The 21,115-nt window shown below is 48.3% G+C and overlaps 1 protein-coding gene across 1 annotated transcript in view; it reads right to left on the bottom strand.

Moving 5' to 3' along the window:
* The window catches only part of MAP3K13 (mitogen-activated protein kinase kinase kinase 13), an 81,997-nt gene that overhangs the window by 38,857 nt on the left and 22,025 nt on the right, over positions 1 to 21,115 (bottom strand). The window contains exon 2 of the mRNA XM_088461095.1: positions 770 to 1,322. Coding sequence (XP_088317221.1) covers positions 770 to 1,244 — 475 coding nt within the window. The 5' untranslated portion in view covers positions 1,245 to 1,322. The remainder of the gene's footprint in view (positions 1 to 769; positions 1,323 to 21,115) is intronic.

Raw genomic sequence — 21,115 nt, 5'->3', positions numbered from 1 at the left:
CCAGCGAAACGCGGACGCTGGTGTCACAATGGGCATCTCACAGCCCGGCCCGACAACATACTCCTGTGTCTTGGTGGGCTGCTGTTGCTTGGTACATCAAGCACACATACACAATACTACAATTATAAGCTTTTTGTTTTTGTTGTACATATAAACATTCGGATGATTACACCAAGGCGCCATAATACAGCTGGCGACCTAATGGCAAAACACAAATTGTATTAAAAAATATAAAATCACTGGCACAGCCCAGGACCCTTTTTTATTCTCCCTCCACCCATGCAGGGATCTGTCTGGCAGAAGTAAGACGGCTTTACAGATTTCCCGGCCGGCACAGGCTGCCCCTGCGCGTGCGGGATCCGGATTTGCTGCGTCTCCAGTGCGCACTGCACTTTAAAAAAAAAAAATGGCGGGGAAGCTTTAGAGGGAGACCCCCGCGATGGTTACCATCGGCCAAAGCCACTGCCAGTGGTAGCATTTGATAAATAGGAAAAAAAATCCCAGGTGGCCTAAACAGCTTTAATAAATAAGCCTCAAAGAGCATTTAAAGGGAATAAATTTAAACCTACATGTGGATCAGGTTTAACTCCAATATACATGATGATGTGGTACAATGGTGTAAGAAGATGGTCTGCCTGTATAAGAGTATGGTACATACCAGGGGACTATTCAGACTAACACCAGGTCGTAATGTATGCATTAAACTCGCTCCATCTCTAATGCAAGAACTAGTAACAGTGGAATGAAGTTACGGTCGCACTTTTCTCACCTTGCTGTTGCAGTTTATAATCGGTAGAATAGGCTTTGCCGATCATGTTCCACACGGGCCGTAGACAGCCGAAAAGCCCCTCCAAGAAGCCCCCATTTCCACTGCCCGAGCGGCTAAAGTGTATCTTGATGTCTTCAGTGCCACTGTTACTACCTCCATCCCCTGGGTGACTGCTACCTTGAGGGGCAGTAATCTCTGCTTCATCCTGATCCCTCAGCTGCAAGACGCTGTTCTCAAACTGGTCCCTTGAGTCCTCGCTGATGGAGGTCAGGACGGCTGCGGTGACCGGGCTGCTGGCATTCTCTAGGCTATCACACCGATCCTGGGTCTCCTGAGGCTGATGGTGGCTGGTGGTGTGGTCACCAAATCCCACTATGTATTCTTTATCCTCCCGTATGGTGTCAACGATGAGAGTGGGAGATGATGACCAGCTCAAGGGCTCGTGCGGGCTGGCCATGGTACCATCGATGTGCATGGGGCAGAGGACCCCCAAGACACTGATGCTTGAGATCCCTTCAACTCAGCTTTGCCCTAATAAGTGGATCTGATGGACCTGTAAGCACACAAAGAAATGAGTTAGTGACGAGCTGCGTGCAAGGATTTCAATTAGCTGGGTAAATAATGGGGTCATCCAGTGGATATATCAGTTGACAATGGCTGGAATTAGCAAACAATATCACGCAGCCAGACAGATAACCAGGCTGCAAGCATCTCTCAATGTATAGAATATTTTACACATTTTTCCTACAAGATCAACTCGTCCTCTTCTAGTGGCGCTTCCTGGCTGTCAAGGGGTTAAACCATATTAGAGCTTATTTAAACATGATTTGAAGAGGTAGGTTAATGTACAGCTAAGAAAAAGGCGAGTAAATAAGGGCTGATAGGACTATAGGTAGTGTTTGCTTTAAAATGCAGACTCTGCCCATGGCCTGTGCAGGGCTCGCTCTGAATTACCCAGAGTGCACCGTACAGGAGTTTAACGGAGCGTGGTGGGATCGGAGCAGTACTCCTGGTGACAGCTGCCTACCATGGCCTGTCCTAGGGTGGTATAAGCTCACTCAGCTCGAAGTACATTAGAGATGTTCCGCAGGTCTGGGGAACCGTGAAGACAGCCTCACTTAATGACATGCCCGTCAGTCTGCAGCCTGCGCACGGCACTCTGACATTTCCAGGCTCTCTCGGTCGTGTCTGTAATGTTTTTGTCAATAAAGATTTTCAAAACCAGGTTATTATTATGGTTTAATTATACAGTGCCATTAATTTACACAGCGCTGTACAGAGAATGTGTGTCATTCATTCTCCCTGCCCCATTGGAGCTTACATTCTAAGGTCCCTATCTACCAAGAGCACATACATGGGTTAAGAATCTAATGAACCTGCCAGCAGGCTAACCCTTCTGCTAGGCCCGGGCAATGATGGATAAATACATGTGCAGCCATGACGTGGATTAATGAGACATGTTAATAGCGCACAGTTTTATTGAACTAAAAGACTGCCGTGCTGTTTTTTTTCCCCTAAGTATTGGTGTCCGCGCTGTGTAGGTATTTACTATCGTAGCAGCTGTTGGGTTATTGTGTACATATCTGTACTCTGGAACGTCTTGCGGCTCTGCCAAATCAAACAGCATGTGACAGTCCTATCACCCCAGGGAGGTTACATACAACACAGGCTTCATGGTATCTTTATACGGTGCACTGCCAACGCGTTCCTCCCCGTACAAAGGGCCTGATTCACAGATGTGCGCCAGGCCGATGCTTTCACAGTTGAGCGATAATCGCCAATCTGCGCATGTGTCTAAGGCGCACGCCACATGCGTCAAGGTACATTACCGTAGCTGCTCGCAGCGACTATTTACTTGCAGTGCGATTGCCAGTCAGGGAGTGTTTGGGAGAGGGTAAAGGGAGAGGCGGTTGCGTCGTGACCATTTTGGGGGAGCATCACATCCTGCGTTTTTTGCGAATCCGTACGCGAGAAATATGGCTCCGGGGTCTCAGTTTCCGCGCACACATCTGCATAAACATATGCAGCAGCGTCGGCATTAGCGTGCAATTCTGAATTAGGCCCACAGAACGTTCATGCTTATTTGGTTGCTTAAATGATTGAACTATAGATATATTGATAACTTTACGCCATATAACAGATTACTGCAGTGAGCACACATCATTTGCAATGAATACATTATAAATAGGACCATATTCACATTATTGGGAGCACCTCTATTACTAATGTACTATTAGTATTGAGGGGAGAATTCATTTACTGGCAAAGGGGCAAATTTATCATATGCATTTTGTGGTGAATCCACGAAAATTCAGCATATCCAAGATTTAACAAGAGGGGGCCATAACTTGGCCCCCAATAGCCATCGAGATCTTGGGCAAAGTTTACGCAAAGTTTTTCGGGAGAAGGATCCGATTGATCTGTCCCCGGTAAGCCCTGCAAGCACATGCGCGGTCTAGTGACGCAGTAGTGCGGCCTGGATCCGAACACAGTGATCCCTGCAAGTGAAGTTTGATCAATTCCGGTGATGAGCAGAATGAAGAAATTCTAGATATCAGGATCAAAATCCAGATATTGGTGAATATGCCCTTGTGTGCTGCCGAGCATTACTGCGATGGTCGGCTGCGCACGTATCCGCGCCTCTATTAGGCGCGAGGGAAAACTTGTAATGTCGATGGATGCTATGTGGACATGGCGTGCATCCCACCGAATTGAATCGCCCCCCTTAAGGTCTGCTATAGCGGACCATACTCAAGACCTTTCTCTAAAGGCGCACATCCACTACACGATAAATTGGACGATTTTAACAATAACGATATCGTTAATCGTCCGCAATATCGTGCAGGGGATATGACGTCAACGACCAGCGACGCGCGCTCCTGCTGGTCACTGTTGGCACCTTTCATCGTCCGTACTTGCAGGGCAACCTGACGATATTGTCAGGTTCTGCAAGTCCGAGGATGAGGGAGGGTGCCGATATATCGTTCAGTGTGGGCTCAGGGCCTGATTAAGACCCGTTCGCTATATGCGTGTATATTCATTTTGCACGTGCGCAAACTACTCACTGCGATCGCATACCGCTCGCTCACCTTGCAAAGACAGCCCAGTGTAATGAGTGACAGGAGAGGCCGTTTGTGGGTGGTAACAGGGGCAGGACACTAATAACGGGGGGTTGGAGATGCGAACGCAGGCGTGCCAGAGTGTTTCAACGCCGTTTTAGAGGCGTGCATAATTAACAGGCAGCGTCATAGTACACGTCACTTGCCTTTTTTTTTACACTGATTTCCTCGCAATGCTTGCGGTAGGGTATAGCTACCTCAAGCGCTGCGTTCGCATCTGGTGGTGCTCGATGTACCAATGTTTTAATACACTTCCTCCAGATGACGTGTTGCTGGTGGGCGGCTCTGCCTGTGCGATTGGGTGTACACACACACAAAGTGGTCGCTCGCTAAGACATGGTGGGCGTGCTTATGCCTTGGCGAGCGATCGCTTCCCGTGGAGTCACTTTGACAAATTTGCATACGCATCCAGCGAGCGTACGCACATAGCGAACGGGTCTGAATCAGGCTCTCAATGTCCACTGCACAATATAATGAACAATTTAACGATAATGATATTGCAGTGTATACGGGACTTTAGGCAATCCCCAGCAGCTGCTTTTGGAGGCATCAAAACAATAGAAACACCAGAAATCTGAATGACCTGAATTATATAATGTTACTAGATCTAAAATGATGCAATTGTCAATATTTGTCTTTGACGGGGTTATAGCACAGTAATGCTAATGTTCACGCCAGTTTGTATTAGACAAGAAGGATGCCAGCCATGGCGGATTGTTATGCCAACCAGTAATAACAAAATAAAATAGCAAAATTGAGCAGTTTTAGTTGGATAGAAGCGCTGCTTATATAAACATGGAACAGGCCACTTCAGCTTCACTAAAGCAAAAGTGCAAGTAATTAATCCATTAGAGCACACTGCCTAAAAAAAGACACTGGAAGTGGCTGCCTACATTCCAAGGTTACAGCTGCCCACTGGAAGCTGTACACATTTTTTCCATGGAGGCAGCTGGAGGGCAATCCCCTCATATGTGGCACAGATTCAGAACCGCGCGCAAGTCGGCCGCAGACGGGGCGCATTGCATGCTGGGAAATAAATGTAGATTTTCGCCTGTATTCAGAGTGATTCGAATCTGTGGAAACTTCCAGCTGCTGCTCGGTCAGCCGCATCTTTGCTCTGTATTCTCAGCTGTCATATACGCGCGGTGCTAAAAATCGCAAGATCCATCAGCAAAACGGACCTGCGGGCAACTCTGAATCAGCTCCATGTATGTCTCCTACTTGCCTGACTTTTGGGGAGGCAGCCAGGTCGGCACTGTGGGATGAGAGGGCCGTGGCACAGCAGAAGTGTGTGGTCCTGGGGTGAGGTGACGCGACATGGTGGGCCCGCCACCCAGTAGAGAACGCCATGATTATTGGCACTGTGAAGCGGAGGCCGTTGCCCGTTTGTACCGGTCACTTCACTGGGGAAGTGGGCGGGCGTGGCTGGGGGCAGCTCAAGTGGACTTGCCCTCTATTCTGGGCCATTTTGGGAGAGTAGGTCAGTATGGTAGGCCTGTAAACGTGTCTGTAGCTTTATATGGAAAAACAAAACAACAGTCTGCTAAAAATCATTAACCTAAAAGTAGGGAAGGGTCATTCGTATTAAATGCACCAGTGACACTCAGAATGGTGTGTTGGATATATTGAGGGGTGTTGATCAATTATTTCTTTGTGTCTTCATTTACAATTTTTCAGTTGTTTCATACGGGGTCAGATAGATATTGGGGGGGGGCTGATCCAGGTTCTGCACTTCAGCCCGCTCGTACCCGTCGGCAAAGATAGCTCATAATTGCAGAGGAGATGCAGGATGGGAGGGTTAAGCTCTGTGAGGGGATGTTAGTGTTAGGCGCTAGGGGTCTGGATTAGTAATACTCACCAATGGAAGCCTGCACGATCCGCTGGAAGTCATCAGGACATTACCGCCAGACCCGCCGAACCAGGTAAGTCACCACTAGACCACATTCTAACCATCTCAACATTGTATCAGCGTCAACCTATTGAAGTCAACATGCCAAACATTTCGACAAACTGCAGGTAGGCATTAAGACCATGGACCTGATTCAGACCCGCTCGCTAGATGCGATCGCTCGCATCCAGCGTATGCAATTTTGGCAAAGTGACGACATGGGAAGCGATCGCTCGCCAAGGCATAGGCACACCCACTTTGGCTGTGCGAGCGATCGCTCTGCGTATGCAGACACCCATTATGTTGAGTATGTTGAGACGCCCACTAGCGCACGTCATCTCCAGGAAGTGTATTAAAACATTGGTACATCGAGCACCATCGGAAGCTAACGCAGCACTTGTGGTTGCCTTACCCTGCCGAAAGCACTGCCAGGACTTCAGTGTAAAAACTAGGCATGTGACGTGTACTTTGACGCTGGCTGTTAATTATGCACGCCTTAAAAACGGCGTTGAAACACCGAGGTACGCCTGCGTTCGCACCTCCACTCCCCCGTTATTAGTGTCCTGCCCCTGTTACCACCCACAAACGGCCTCTCCTGTCACTCATTTCACTGGGCTGTCTTTGCTGGGTGAGCGAGCTGCGATCGCACAGAGTAGTTCGCGCATGCGCAGAACGAAGCGTGCGCTTGCGCGTTCGCAAACCATCGGGTCGCTTGCGAGCGCACATCGCTAGCGTGCGTGCCTGCATGAGGTCCCATGTCAGTATTATGCATATTGACAAAATATACCACACCCAAGAGTCTAAGGGGCATATTTATCATTCTTCCTGAACATCGTACAGAAGTGAAGAAAGCGGAAACATCTCCTACATTAGGCAAGCTAACGCCACAGACCATGGTCTGTATTCTTAATGGGGACTGCGGGGTGCGCAATTTCCCAAGCTCTGAAAAGCTTAGCCCTGGTAGCAAATTCAGATGGCATTAGTCGCTGTAGCCTAGGGGATACAATTTCGCCAGAGAGGGATCCCCGCAGCTGCACTGTGCGTATGTGGGGCCCGATGGCTTCCTACGGAGCAAAGCGCGTACAGTCCAGGGAAACTTATACTATAATAACATGAGGAAATAACCTGACTTTTCAGGCAACGACACATTTTATTGCCTCACTGCGCCCACGCATACTTATCTGTCATACATTAACTCCTGTAGCGGCCTCGTCACCGTCACCTCAGTTGCAGAGAAGATAAGCCGTATAGGTTGATGTGAACTTAACATTTGTTTTAAGTAACATGAGTAGTAGTCAGCCTGGTGCTGCTGATTAGTATGTGGCACCTATTACTATTTATCCTCCCTCTGTGTGTGCAATGCCTGGATCCGGCTGATAAATTAGGAGGTGTCCCTTAATGCACACAAACACAGCTCATCACCTGGGCAGCCGGTAAACACAGGAACAAAAGCTGAGAGCAATGTTCTGGCTGAGGCCTGTCCTAGTGCTTACAGGCAGTGTCTGGTGAGCTACCGAGCTCTCAGCCAAACTCCAGCTTCACGGAGACAGGGATGCGCACAGCTAACAAAACGCCGTTCAGCGCTTCGCGTGACCAGTTTACAGTGTTCTGCAGTTTCTGTCGCCTGCTAAAACACTAAGGGCCTGATTCAGAGCCGGACGCAATTAGCGCTCGCTCGTCCTGAAAATAGGGGTGGCTATTCAAATGAACCGTTCGCTCTTTGCGGTCTGTTCACGCCTCTAGATCTGAACGAGCTAACAAAACTTGCGGTCGTTTTTTGGGAAACTACGCCCCCTGGCCGCTCGCATCCTACGTCATCTCCGCTATTTATTAGATTAATCGAGTACATCGAACAGGGTATGAGCTGCTCGCTATTCTTGTGGTTGGTTTTTGCTACCACAATTTTGCGAGCAGTTCTGGCTTAAAAAAAACCCAGTGACGTGGTCAATGACGCTGCTGTTTTAAATATGCACACCCCTAAAACGCCCGTTTTGACCTTTAAGCACGCCTGCGATCGGATCTCCACTCCCCGTTTTCAAGCACCTTCCCCTGTTACCACCCACATACGCCTCATCCTGTCACTCAAATTAGCAGGCATTCGCTATTTTGCAAGCACATGAATTTCGGCCGCACTGACTGGTTCGCGCATGCGTATAACGATCCGTACGCATGCGCAGTTGGCCAAACATCGCTCGGAGCGAACGAGCTGCCGCTTACGAGTGGCTCTGAATCAGGCCCTAAATGCAACAGTGACCCTTATTTTCCTGCAATAAGCGCGGCATGCACACTGAGGTCCTGAGTGGGGCGCAGATATCCGTAAACAGAGGCAAATAGTGATTTTTTAGCAAACCGCTTTGCAAATCTCTGGACAGATGTTGGTGGCCTTTTTGGTTGGCAACGTTGCGGTCTCACACGAGAGGTCCACTGGTGGGAGTGTCGTGGGCATGTGGCTAGAGTTCCGTGCCAGCCTGAGGTGCGCACGCACTGCAGAGGGAACAATGTTTCTGAAGGATCTCTTGAAGCCAGCATGGGGCAGGTTTAAGTGGCAATACTAATAATGATGATTGCGAATGCGGAGGGGAAATACACTGGGCGGTGCGGCATACCGCCTGAAGCCACACAGATCTTCGCATTGGCATCATGTAATAAACCTGGCTTCCCGCAAGTGCAGCCCTGAACACCTCTACTTGTGGACAATGGGCCTGATTCAGAGCCGCTCTTAAGCGGCCGCTCGTTCGTTCCGAGCGATGTTCGCACATCTGCGCATGCGTACGGATCGTAATACGCATGCGCGAACCAGTCAGTGCGGCTGAAAATCGTTTGTTCGCTAAATAGCGAATGCCTACTATTTTGAGTGAAAGAATGAGGCGTATGTGGGTGGTAACGGGGGAAGGTGCTTGAAAATGGGGCGAGGAGATCAGATCGCAGGCGTGCTTAAAGGTCAAAACGGGCGTTTTATGGGTGTGCATAATTAATACAGCAGCGTCATTGACCACGTCACTGGGTTATTTTATAGTCAGAACTGCTCGCAAGATTGCGGTAGGAAAAACCAACCACAAGAAAAGCGAGCAGTTCATACGCTGGTCGATGTACTCGATTAATCTAATAAATAGCGGACTTGACGTAGGATGAGAGCGGCCAGGGGGCGTAGTTTCCCAAAAAACGACCGCAAGTTTTGTTTGCTCGTTCAGACATAGAGGCGTGAACAGACCGCAAAGAGCGAACGGTTCATTTGAATAGCCACCCCTTTTTTCTGAACGAGCAAGCGCAAATAGCGTCCGGCTCTGAATCAGGCCCAATATTTGCTTACGCTGATGTGTACTGCTGGCTTATCCATTGGGTCTCATTCCAAATATCCTAAAGGTCACAGGGCCTGATTCAGCGAGGATCACTAGTGCGATCTCGGCTGTAGTCTCGTACGCAGATCTGCTGCGAAAGTGCGCTAATGTTTGCAATCGCAAAGCTGTCGCACGGACAACATAAAGACACCCCCTTCCCTTATCTTACATCCGTAATACTTTGCAATCCAGCCAAAACATCGGTAACATAGAAGTACATCGGAGCTTCACGCACAATTACAGCAGGTCAGACCTTACTTAGAAATTGGTAACCTTTCTGCACTCTGGGCCTGATTCAGACCCGGTCGCTATGAGCGTACGCTCGCATGATGCGTATGCAAATATTTGAAAGTGACGCGACAGGGAGCAATCGCTCGCCAAGGCATAAGCACGCCCATCGTACCTGTACGAGCGTTCACTTTGTGTATGCAGACTCCCCTTAGCGAATGCAGCGACACCCACTGCCCCACGTCATCTCCTGGAAGTTTGTGAAAACATTGGTACATCGACCACTGTCGGATGTGAACGCAGTGCTCGTGGTAGCTTTTTTTTACCGCAAGCATTGCGAGAAAAACAGAGGGAAAAAATGGCTGGTGACGTGTACTATGACGCTGCCTGTTACTTATGCACGCCTCTAAAACGGCGTTGAAACACTCGGGCACGCCTGCGTTCGCACCTCCACTCCCCCGTTATTACGGGACTGCCCGTTACCAACCACAAACGGCCACTCCTGTCACTCACTCTGCTGGGCTGGTATTGCTTGGCGAGTGAGGGATCTGTGATCGCACAGTGTAGTTCGCGCATGCGCAGATTAGCAACTATCGGTAATTGCGAACGGACTGCAGATACCGTCCGGGTCTGAATCAGGCCCTCAGTGAGTACTCCGACTGTGGCTAATTTATACACGCCCCTGTAACGGCGTTCAAACGCACTGGCACACCTGCGTTTCTCCGACCCCAGACACCACTCCCAAACACTCTCTGCCTGTCACTCACTCTGCGATGGCTCTCCGTGCTCTGCTTAACCGCAGTACGATCAATACGCATGCGCAGTACACAAAAATCGCCCGACTGCATTCGCTTTTGCATTAGTGATCCTTGCTGAATCAGGCCTACAGTACATAAATAAAATAATCACTGAACGTCAGTATCTGCTGCCTGCCCACAATGAGTGGAGGCAGCCATCTTGTGGGTCGTACCAATACTAGGGAGGATGCAGATAATCCTTTCCCCAAGATCTAGGGGTGTATGACACCCCCAGACATTTTGATTGCCGCGTTACAGCCAAATCCCAAAGTTTGGTACCTTTGGTGTGCCAACTGAGCCACCCAAAGACCCCTGCCCAATATACTGTGATCACGGAGATGACACATTTGTGAGTGAAGGAGCACTAATCCTGCTAATCACTTTGGCCTCCAGAGCCCACTGGTGATAGGAAGACCCCAGCACATTTTAGGGTGGGGCTATCTGGCCTTGGAGAAAGAACACTTATTTTTAAACCCTACATCCCGAGAGGGGTGTGGGGATGGGAATGGGGGTGGGTTGGGTCTGAGGATCTGCAAATTGCACCATTGTGGCCCAAACCCATATGGGATAATGTAGCAATCTGAGGCAATTCACCAAGATGTGGGTAGGGGTACTGGTGGGGTTGTCTACTTTTACAGGGGCCTGGGAGAACTCCCTAAATTTGGTAATCTCCAGGACAGTCCAGGAGAGTAAGCATGTATGATTAAATAGTCCACCTCGACTAAAGGCCCCCATACATCAGCGACGGATTGCGCGATGTTGCGATCCTGAAACCCGGCACTGCAGGATCGCTGATATCCAACATGTTGGATCACACAGATGTGCCGATCACGATCAAAAAATGATCGTGATTGGCAGATCGTTGAAATTTAACATGTAGAATTTCACCGATCCTGCAACGGATCGCGGAACATTGATGGCCGCTGGTCGGCACTTACGACCGGCGGATCAGCGTTTCCGATCGCGCAATCCCCCTTCAGATGTATGGGGGCCTTAAGGCACACTGCCCTCACACGGTTGCATCGCATTATAAGGAAACGGCACTGTTCACCTGGGCAATTTACTATGTCTAATCGGTACATAAGTATGTTATTTCAATCTAGAGGTACAGTATTATACCCTTAGTATGGCACAGGTGTATACTATGGCCCTGATTCAGGGCGTTTTTTGGAGCGGCATCCTGGCCGCTCGCATAGCTGTGGGTGACCACCCACAGTTATTACGAGCGGCCAGGATGATGGGGCTTGCAACGAGACCCTTGTGGTAGGGTCTCGTGGGCGCAAGCCCCAGAGAGCTTCTGGCTCTAATAGAGCCGGAAGCTCTCCCACTGACATCACTGGTGATGTCAGTGGGGCCGCCCACAAATGGCAGCCGTTCGCATGGGAACGCCTCCGTTTGTGAAGCCACCCCCACGCTACGCCTCCAAAACGGTGCAAGCTGTCGATCAAAATCGACAGCCGCCCCCTTTTGGTGCGAGACCCGGAGCGACGGAGCGCCCGTCACTAGCCGGGGCGTGCGCATGCGCAGTGGCCTAAGATCGACCCGCTCACGAACGCATAGCGCTCGCGAGCGGGTCTGAATCAGGCCCTATGTACGTAGTGTATATGCATACCTGAGTATTTATATTTTTAGAGTAACAATCGGTATAGTAAATGCACAACAAACATCCCTGAGAAATATAATATATTTTCACAGATGCTCGCAATAAAAGTGCATCAAAATGTTTTCGAAATCACAATTCAATTCACAGAGGGTTAAAAGCACATGCAGTGGGACTTCCTTAGCTTATGCAAACAAACAATGAATAAACCTATATTTGCAGCAATCAATATAAAAAAAAAAACAACCCCTCCCCCCAAAAGAAGAAATAATATATATAAGGAACAAAAAGAGCCCTGCGTTTGCTAAATTAATTTTTGTGAACACGATATGACGTGGATTCTAGAAGGGTCGCCGAGACGGTTGCAGTGGGATGTGTTGCAATGCACTAATTTGAACTTGTCCCTGGTAACTAATATAACATGTTGGGAACTATGAAGAGTTGGGTAAAATCCATCGATTGGACACACACAGAGTTGACAGACCACAAATCGTATTGTGCGGAGGCCAATCATTTTTCAGAAGGGGATATTTACCATTTAAGAACAGCGATGTACCAGATTATTGTGCATATTGGCTTTGTATTATAGGCTTCTGCATTTCAAACGTAGCCAATGTGCTAATATAAAAAAATAAAAAATCGGCAAAAATAAATCAGATTAGTGATTGTTTATGGTGATTGTTTTTCTGTAATGGGAAGGGATTTTTAATGCCCATACCTGCCTACTTGGTATACCTGCTCTGTGCCGCAGCCTGCAGTTTACCCCTTAGAGATTTGGAGAGTGCGGCATCAGTCTGGAGTGCGGGCTGAGCCTATAAGTACTGGTAATCCTTTGGAGAGCCAGACTAAGCCGATTTGGTTGAGTCAGTGCCGGGAAGTCCGGATTTCTAGACCCACGTTACCCTCGCTCTATTACTCTTTAGAATAAATCTGACGGGCAGAAATTTGTGATTTAGGAATATAAAAATAGAAGAAATACAGATGCACTGCAGAGAACAGGATTAGTAAAACAAATATACAAGACATAAACTAGACAGAGCGTCAAATACACTAAAATCACGGTAGATTAACAGATTCAGATTATACACAAATGGATACTAGAAAGCTTTACTAAATGAAGTGATTATTGCAATTTGATGCTGGCGCTTACAGCGGGACGGGGTTAAGCCTGTGGAAATAACATTACTGCGCAGAAGAAGCTGTCCGCCGAAGGGGGGGATCCCCTCTATCACATTAATCGGGCTGCTGCATTACGTCACAGATGCATTTTCAACAATAAAAAAAAAAAAAGACACAAAAAAATACCCGGCGCTAGCAGGGTTTCATGCGACCACCTGGCGTTCCCGAAATGGACTGTTTGGCGCAATTGCAGCACAGATGTTCGAGGACATATCTGTAACATGGCCACATAATGCAATCATACAAATCCACTGTATATTACATAATCACTTCCAGTAACCTGAAGAAGACATGAAGAATTGCATCCAGGATCTAAAGCGAGAAGTAGTACCAGGGCCGTGACTAGGGTAATGCGACATGTGCCACGGCACAGAGCACCGGAGGGTAGGGGGCGCTGTTCGGCTGGGCCTGTCAACTTTCTGTTTCTAATCATTCTCACTTGTATTTTCCTCTTTTTTGATCCCCGGAATCTCCTGGCTGCCCAACACTCCTCCCTGTCCGACACCCCCTCCATAAGGGGGCCCCACGATTTACATCTATACTGGGGACCCCACAATTTCTGATGGCAGCCCTGAACACAGCCACCGATCCCCAACCCAGCACACCGCGAGTACCCTTGCCGGTGAGTTCAGCTGCCGACGCAGGGTACATACACGGATCTCCCTGCTGCTGATAGTTGCTGTATATACACTCCAAGCAGCGCTCCATCTATACCTTCACTCTGTGGTCTACACTGCCGGCTCCAGGCTTGTGCATGGCTGTTCTGATGGACAAATCTCGCTGCAGGTGCAGCTTCACCAGCGCTCTCCTACATCTAGAGCTGGTGAGCTATACTGCATAATTATTGTTTATCATCGGGTGTAGTAGGTATTACCGCCGGACGCATGGCTGGCGGTTCAAATCCCGACAACGGCAGTCCGGAAAGGGTGAAAATCCCGATCATCCCTAAGGTAAGTATCGCTAACCTAATTCCCCCCCCTAACCCTGACCCTTCCTTAGGGGTGCCTAACCCTAACCTCCCCCCCAGGTGTCTAGCCCTAATCCCCCCTCTAAGTGCCTAAACCTAACCCCCCCTTCCCCGTTGCCTAAACCTAAGTCCCCCGGGGGGGTGCCTAACCCTAACCTCCCCCCGGGGGTGCCTAACCCTAAACCCCCTTCCCCTAGCCTGAAACCTAACCCTCCCGGGGGGGTGCCTAACCCTAAGTCCCACCGGGAGCCCTAAACCTAACCCTCCCCCCCCGTGGCTGCCCGCACCCGGCTTATCTTCATTCGGTATGCCGAGCGTCGGTCTTCTGGCGTCTGGTTAATGACAGGCATTGAGTTTTCGATGCCTGTCGTTGGTACCACGCCGGGATTAGAAAGTCTGGAAACCGGCGGTCGGCATTTAGACCGTCGGCTTCCAAACTACATCCCGTATCATCACTGCAGTCATGGGACTCACATTGTATTGGCAGTGACACCTGGATAACAGTGGTACAACAGGATTGGAACCCCTTCATCATCGTACAGGACAAACCAGGTGGCCCTTCCCCATGAGGCCACACCCCTTTTTTTAGCGTGCGCCTAGTGTATGTCCCTATTTGAAAAAGAAAGGGAGGAGGGCAATGTTCTCCTGGCCCAGGGGACCAAACGCTCTAGTTACAGCTCTGAGTAGTACTATGCAATATTATACAGTATATTATGTATGCTAAAGCCAGTAGATCAGGGAAAATGTGTTAACTACTCAGACAAATATATTGTACCTCTGTGTAGTCTCAGTCTGACTTACTGGAGATCAAACTTCAATCCATATTATTAACAAAGTTGAAATAAGGAAGGAAACGATAAAGGACCAGAATTCTAAATACATGAATCAATTACACAACGCATTTCGCCATTCAACAGTCTCCAGCTGAACCAACTGTTCAACTGATAAAAACAAATAAATACATATTCAGAATGGCCATACTGTTTTTATATGTATTATGTTTAATGCCGGGAAGTCCGGATTTCTAGACCCACGTTACCCTTTTCTTCCGGAGAGCATTTTATTGTTTTAGGTTTGTATTCAGTTTGATTGGACCTGAGAATTCCCAATGAAATGATACCGGGCCTCCTCTACCTATGTAATTTCTGCATAAATATCCTGATAGAATCGGACACAGCTGTGCAAATCTGTCTCCCTGCGTCTTAGACGCACCATAGAAACCTGCACCAGCCCTATGGCAGGCGCAGTTTCTCCGTATGAACATGGCGCCCTGTTAGCGGTTCTGCGCCTTTAGAAGCAGTCGCACCCTGAGACGCGCCAATGTCTGCCTGGTTATCCCTCTGTTACCTCCCAGGAATGTTCATTAAAGTCCACGCACCCTGCGTCCAAATTTGTACTGGGTCTCCCTGCAGTAACCATTCGCCATCAGACCTCCCGCCACTGATGTATGACTAAGGTAGTCCCCCATGGATGGCAAAACTATTTCTTATCAACATCGAGCCATCAATGGTTGTTAAATTGCATTTATATACCGACCAAAACGTCGCTGCTTAACAGGTAAATCGGCTAAACCTGTTTAACGTACACAAACTTTTCGCACATTTCGATGTACCAATGTTTCAATACACTTCCTGTAGATGATGTGCGCAAGTGGGCTTCTCAACATACGCTAATGGGTGTCTGCATACACAGAGCGATCGCTCGCACAGCCAAAGTGGGTGTGCTTATGCCTTGGCGAGCGATCGCTTCCCATGCCGTCACTTTGACAAATTTGCCTACGCTGGATGCGAGCGATCGCATCTAGCGAGCGGGTCTGAATGAGGTCCTTTGTCTTGTTCGGGCGATCGTCCTTCTGTGTTCCGGCGTCGGTATTTCTACGCCTATCTTAAGTCCTCCGTCGGGCTTCTCCTGTCGGGATATAGACCGGCGGCATTTAGTCCCGTGGAACCTCATGGGCAATGTGCGTGGCCTCACAGCACACCCCAGTTCCATCACTCTGGGGGCATGGCCAGCACTCCCGGAGATGCCGGGCTGCCCCCAGAAACTCTCCCAACACTGCCGGCTCCTCATCAGTCATCGGGAGCCAGGCGCTGCACACTAACATCACAGTGTCTCGCCCTCGCAGATTGACACCCGGTGCGGTCCGCACCCTCCCCTAGCGATACCACTGCTCCTGGCTACTCAAAGCTTCCAGTGTAGAAATCTGGATTCTGCTGCAGAAAAATATGGGCTGCCTGAAAACGGACATAAATATCAAAGTATTTCTGGGTTCTGCTTACAGAGGGGAAAATACAAATAAAATGAATAAGAAATCTTATTGCAAAAATAAATATGGCCGACGACACATAAAATATGCATTTAGATGAATCCCTTTCCCAACACAATGGACAGACAGGAGATAAACATTACACCAACAATACATTACACTTATTTCTCCTCTGAGGCTGAGCACTGCGATAGCTGAAAAAGTATTTTCCCAGACTTATAGGTTTCTTGTAAATTGTTTTTGTCTAATGCAATCCCATGGGATGGAGGAATGTTCTTGAGAAAGGCTGGGGAGAGAGTGCTACAGCCAGGCCGGATCTCTTAAATCGATAGGACATTTCCTCCAGTCTGCCACCTCAGGAGCTGTCCACTTACATTGCATTACAACGTACACCTGTAATTCATCTCAGGGAAAGCTCTCGTAAAGTAAATCTGCAACCAGACTAAAAGCATTAATACCCCCGCATGCGCACAGCATCTATTCACAGTGCGGGGGGAAGCCCGGGGGCATCCCAGCATCTCGGAAATGCTGGGCACGCCCCATTAGTGATATAAACGGGGGAGTGTCATCAGGACAACGTCCTTTTACAAGCAGGCCACCCCCCCTTTTCGGGTGTGCGACTGTGGGACTCCGAATGTTGGGAGGTATGGTATATCTGTGTGCTCCTGAGTCTGTATATGGGAGACTGTGCTGAGTAATGTCATATGTGACACCTGTATATCTGTGTGCTCCGGAGTCTGTATATAGGAGACTGTGCTGAGTAATGTGATATGTGACACCTGTATATCTGTGTGTTCCTGAGTCTGTATATGGGAGACTGTGCTGAGTAATGTGATATGTGACACCTGTATATCTGTGTGCTCCTGAGTCTGTATATGGGAGACTGCGCTGAGTAATGTGATATGTGACACCTGTATATCTGTGTGCTCCTGAGTCTGTATATGGAGACTGTGCTGAGTAATGTGATATGTGACACCTGTATATCTGTGTGCACCTGAGTCTGTATATGGGAGACTGTGCTGAGTAATGTGATATGTGACACCTGTATATCTGTGTGCACCTGAGTCTGTATATGGGAGACTGCGCTGAGTAATGTGATATGTGACACCTGTATATCTGTGTGCTCCTGAGTCTGTATATGGAGACTGTGCTGAGTAATGTGATATGTGACACCTGTATATCTGTGTGCTCCTGAGTCTGTATATGGGAGACTGCGCTGAGTAATGTGAGGTGTGACACCTGTATATCTGTGTGCATCTGAGTCTGTATATAGGAGACTGTGCTGAGTAATGTGATATGTGACACCTGTATATCTGTGTGCTCCTGAGTCTGTATATGACATACAGCTATACAGGTGTCACATATCACATTACTCAGCACAGTCTCCCATATACAGACTCAGGAGCACACAGATATACAGGTGTCACATATCACATTACTCAGCACAGTCTCCCATATACAGACTCAGGAGCACACAGATATACAGGTGTCACATATCACATTACTCAGCACAGTCTCCCATATACAGACTCAGGAGCACACAGATATACAGGTGTGGGGCCGGCCCCAGACAGAAGGCGCCTACTGTCAGTGGGGCCGGCCCCAGACAGTAGGCGTTCCCATGAGAACGCCTCCGTCTGGGCAGCCACACCCCCGGCACGCCCACCAAAGGGGGCGTGCTGTCAATCACCATCGACAGCAGGCCCCCTTTGGTGCGAGACCCATAACGACGGCTTGGCCGTCGTTATTCGGGTCTCGTGCATGCGCACGAGAGAGCCGCCTCCATCGTGCGCATGCGCACTTGGCCAACATCGACCCGCTTGCGAGCGGGTCTGAATCAGGCCCAGTGACACCTGCATAGCTGTGTGCTCCTGAGTCTGTATATGGGAGACTGTGCAGGTGTCACATATTACATTACTCAGCACACTCTCCTATATACAGACTCAGGAGCACACAGATATACAGGTGTCACATATCACATTACACAGCGCAGTCTCCCATATACAGACTCAGGAGCACACAGATATACAGGTGTCACATATCACATTACTCAGCGCAGTCTCCCATATACAGACTCAGGAGCACACAGATATACAGGTGTCACATATCACATTACTCAGCGCAGTCTCCCATATACAGACTCAGGAGCACACAGATATACAGGTGTCACATATCACATTACTCAGCGCAGTCTCCCATATACAGACTCAGGAGCACACAGATATACAGGTGTCACATATCACATTACTCAGCGCAGTCTCCCATATACAGACTCAGGAGCACACAGATATACAGGTGTCACATATCACATTACTCAGCGCAGTCTCCCATATACAGACTCAGGAGCACACAGATATACAGGGGTCACATATCACATTACTCAGCGCAGTCTCCCATATACAGACTCAGGAGCACACAGATATACAGGTGTCACATATCACATTACTCAGCCCAGTCTCCCATATACAGACTCAGGAGCACACAGATATACAGGTGTCACATATCACATTACTCAGCGCAGTCTCCCATATACAGACTCAGGAGCACACAGATATACAGGTGTCACATATCACATTACTCAGCGCAGTCTCCCATATACAGACTCAGGAGCACACAGATATACAGGTGTCACATATCACATTACTCAGCCCAGTCTCCCATATACAGACTCAGGAGCACACAGATATACAGGTGTCACATATCACATTACTCAGCGCAGTCTCCCATATACAGACTCAGGAGCACACAGATATACAGGTGTCACATATCACATTACTCAGCGCAGTCTCCCATATACAGACTCAGGAGCACACAGATATACAGGTGTCACATATCACATTACTCAGCGCAGTCTCCCATATACAGACTCAGGAGCACACAGATATACAGGTGTCACATATCACATTACTCAGCGCAGTCTCCCATATACAGACTCAGGAGCACACAGATATACAGGTGTCACATATCACATTACTCAGCGCAGTCTCCCATATACAGACTCAGGAGCACACAGATATACAGGGGTCACATATCACATTACTCAGCGCAGTCTCCCATATACAGACTCAGGAGCACACAGATATACAGGGGTCACATATCACATTACTCAGCGCAGTCTCCCATATACAGACTCAGGAGCACACAGATATACAGGTGTCACATATCACATTACTCAGCGCAGTCTCCCATATACAGACTCAGGAGCACACAGATATACAGGTGTCACATATCACATTACTCAGCGCAGTCTCCCATATACAGACTCAGGAGCACACAGATATACAGGTGTCACATATCACATTACTCAGCGCAGTCTCCCATATACAGACTCAGGAGCACACAGATATACAGGTGTCACATATCACATTACTCAGCGCAGTCTCCCATATACAGACTCAGGAGCACACAGATATACAGGTGTCACATATCACATTACTCAGCGCAGTCTCCCATATACAGACTCAGGAGCACACAGATATACAGGTGTCACATATCACATTACTCAGCGCAGTCTCCCATATACAGACTCAGGAGCACACAGATATACAGGTGTCACATATCACATTACTCAGCGCAGTCTCCCATATACAGACTCAGGAGCACACAGATATACAGGTGTCACATATCACATTACTCAGCGCAGTCTCCCATATACAGACTCAGGAGCACACAGATATACAGGTGTCACATATCACATTACTCAGCGCAGTCTCCCATATACAGACTCAGGAGCACACAGATATACAGGTGTCACATATCACATTACTCAGCGCAGTCTCCCATATACAGACTCAGGAGCACACAGATATACAGGTTTCACATATCACATTACTCAGCGCAGTCTCCCATATACAGACTCAGGAGCACACAGATATACAGGTTTCACATATCACATTACTCAGCGCAGTCTCCCATATACAGACTCAGGAGCACACAGATATACAGGTGTCACATATCACATTACTCAGCGCAGTCTCCCATATACAGACTCAGGAGCACACAGATATACAGGTGTCACATATCACATTACTCAGCGCAGTCTCCCATATACAGACTCAGGAGCACACAGATATACAGGTGTCACATATCACATTACTCAGCGCAGTCTCCCATATACAGACTCAGGAGCACACAGATATACAGGTGTCACATATCACATTACTCAGCGCAGTCTCCCATATACAGACTCAGGAGCACACAGATATACAGGTGTCACATATCACATTACTCAGCGCAGTCTCCCATATACAGACTCAGGAGCACACAGATATACAGGTGTCACATATCACATTACTCAGCGCAGTCTCCCATATACAGACTCAGGAGCACACAGATATACAGGTGTCACATATCACATTACTCAGCGCAGTCTCCCATATACAGACTCAGGAGCACACAGATATACAGGTGTCACATATCACATTACTCAGCGCAGTCTCCCATATACAGACTCAGGAGCACACAGATATACAGGTGTCACATATCACATTACTCAGCGCAGTCTCCCATATACAGACTCAGGAGCACACAGATATACAGGTGTCACATATCACATTACTCAGCGCAGTCTCCCATATACAGACTCAGGAGCACACAGATATACAGGTGTCACATATCACATTACTCAGCGCAGTCTCCCATATACAGACTCAGGAGCACACAGATATACAGGTGTCACATATCACATTACTCAGCGCAGTCTCCCATATACAGACTCAGGAGCACACAGATATACAGGTGTCACATATCACATTACTCAGCGCAGTCTCCCATATACAGACTCAGGAGCACACAGATATACAGGTGTCAGATATCACATTACTCAGCGCAGTCTCCCATATACAGACTCAGGAGCACACAGATATACAGGTGTCACATATCACATTACTCAGCGCAGTCTCCCATATACAGACTCAGGAGCACACAGATATACAGGTGTCACATATCACATTACTCAGCGCAGT

Source organism: Taudactylus pleione, unplaced genomic scaffold (genome assembly GCF_031769625.1).
Source record: "Taudactylus pleione unplaced genomic scaffold, aTauple2 ptg001017l, whole genome shotgun sequence".
NCBI lineage: Eukaryota > Metazoa > Chordata > Amphibia > Anura > Myobatrachidae > Taudactylus > Taudactylus pleione.
This window is presented reverse-complemented; position numbering and strand designations above follow the sequence as displayed.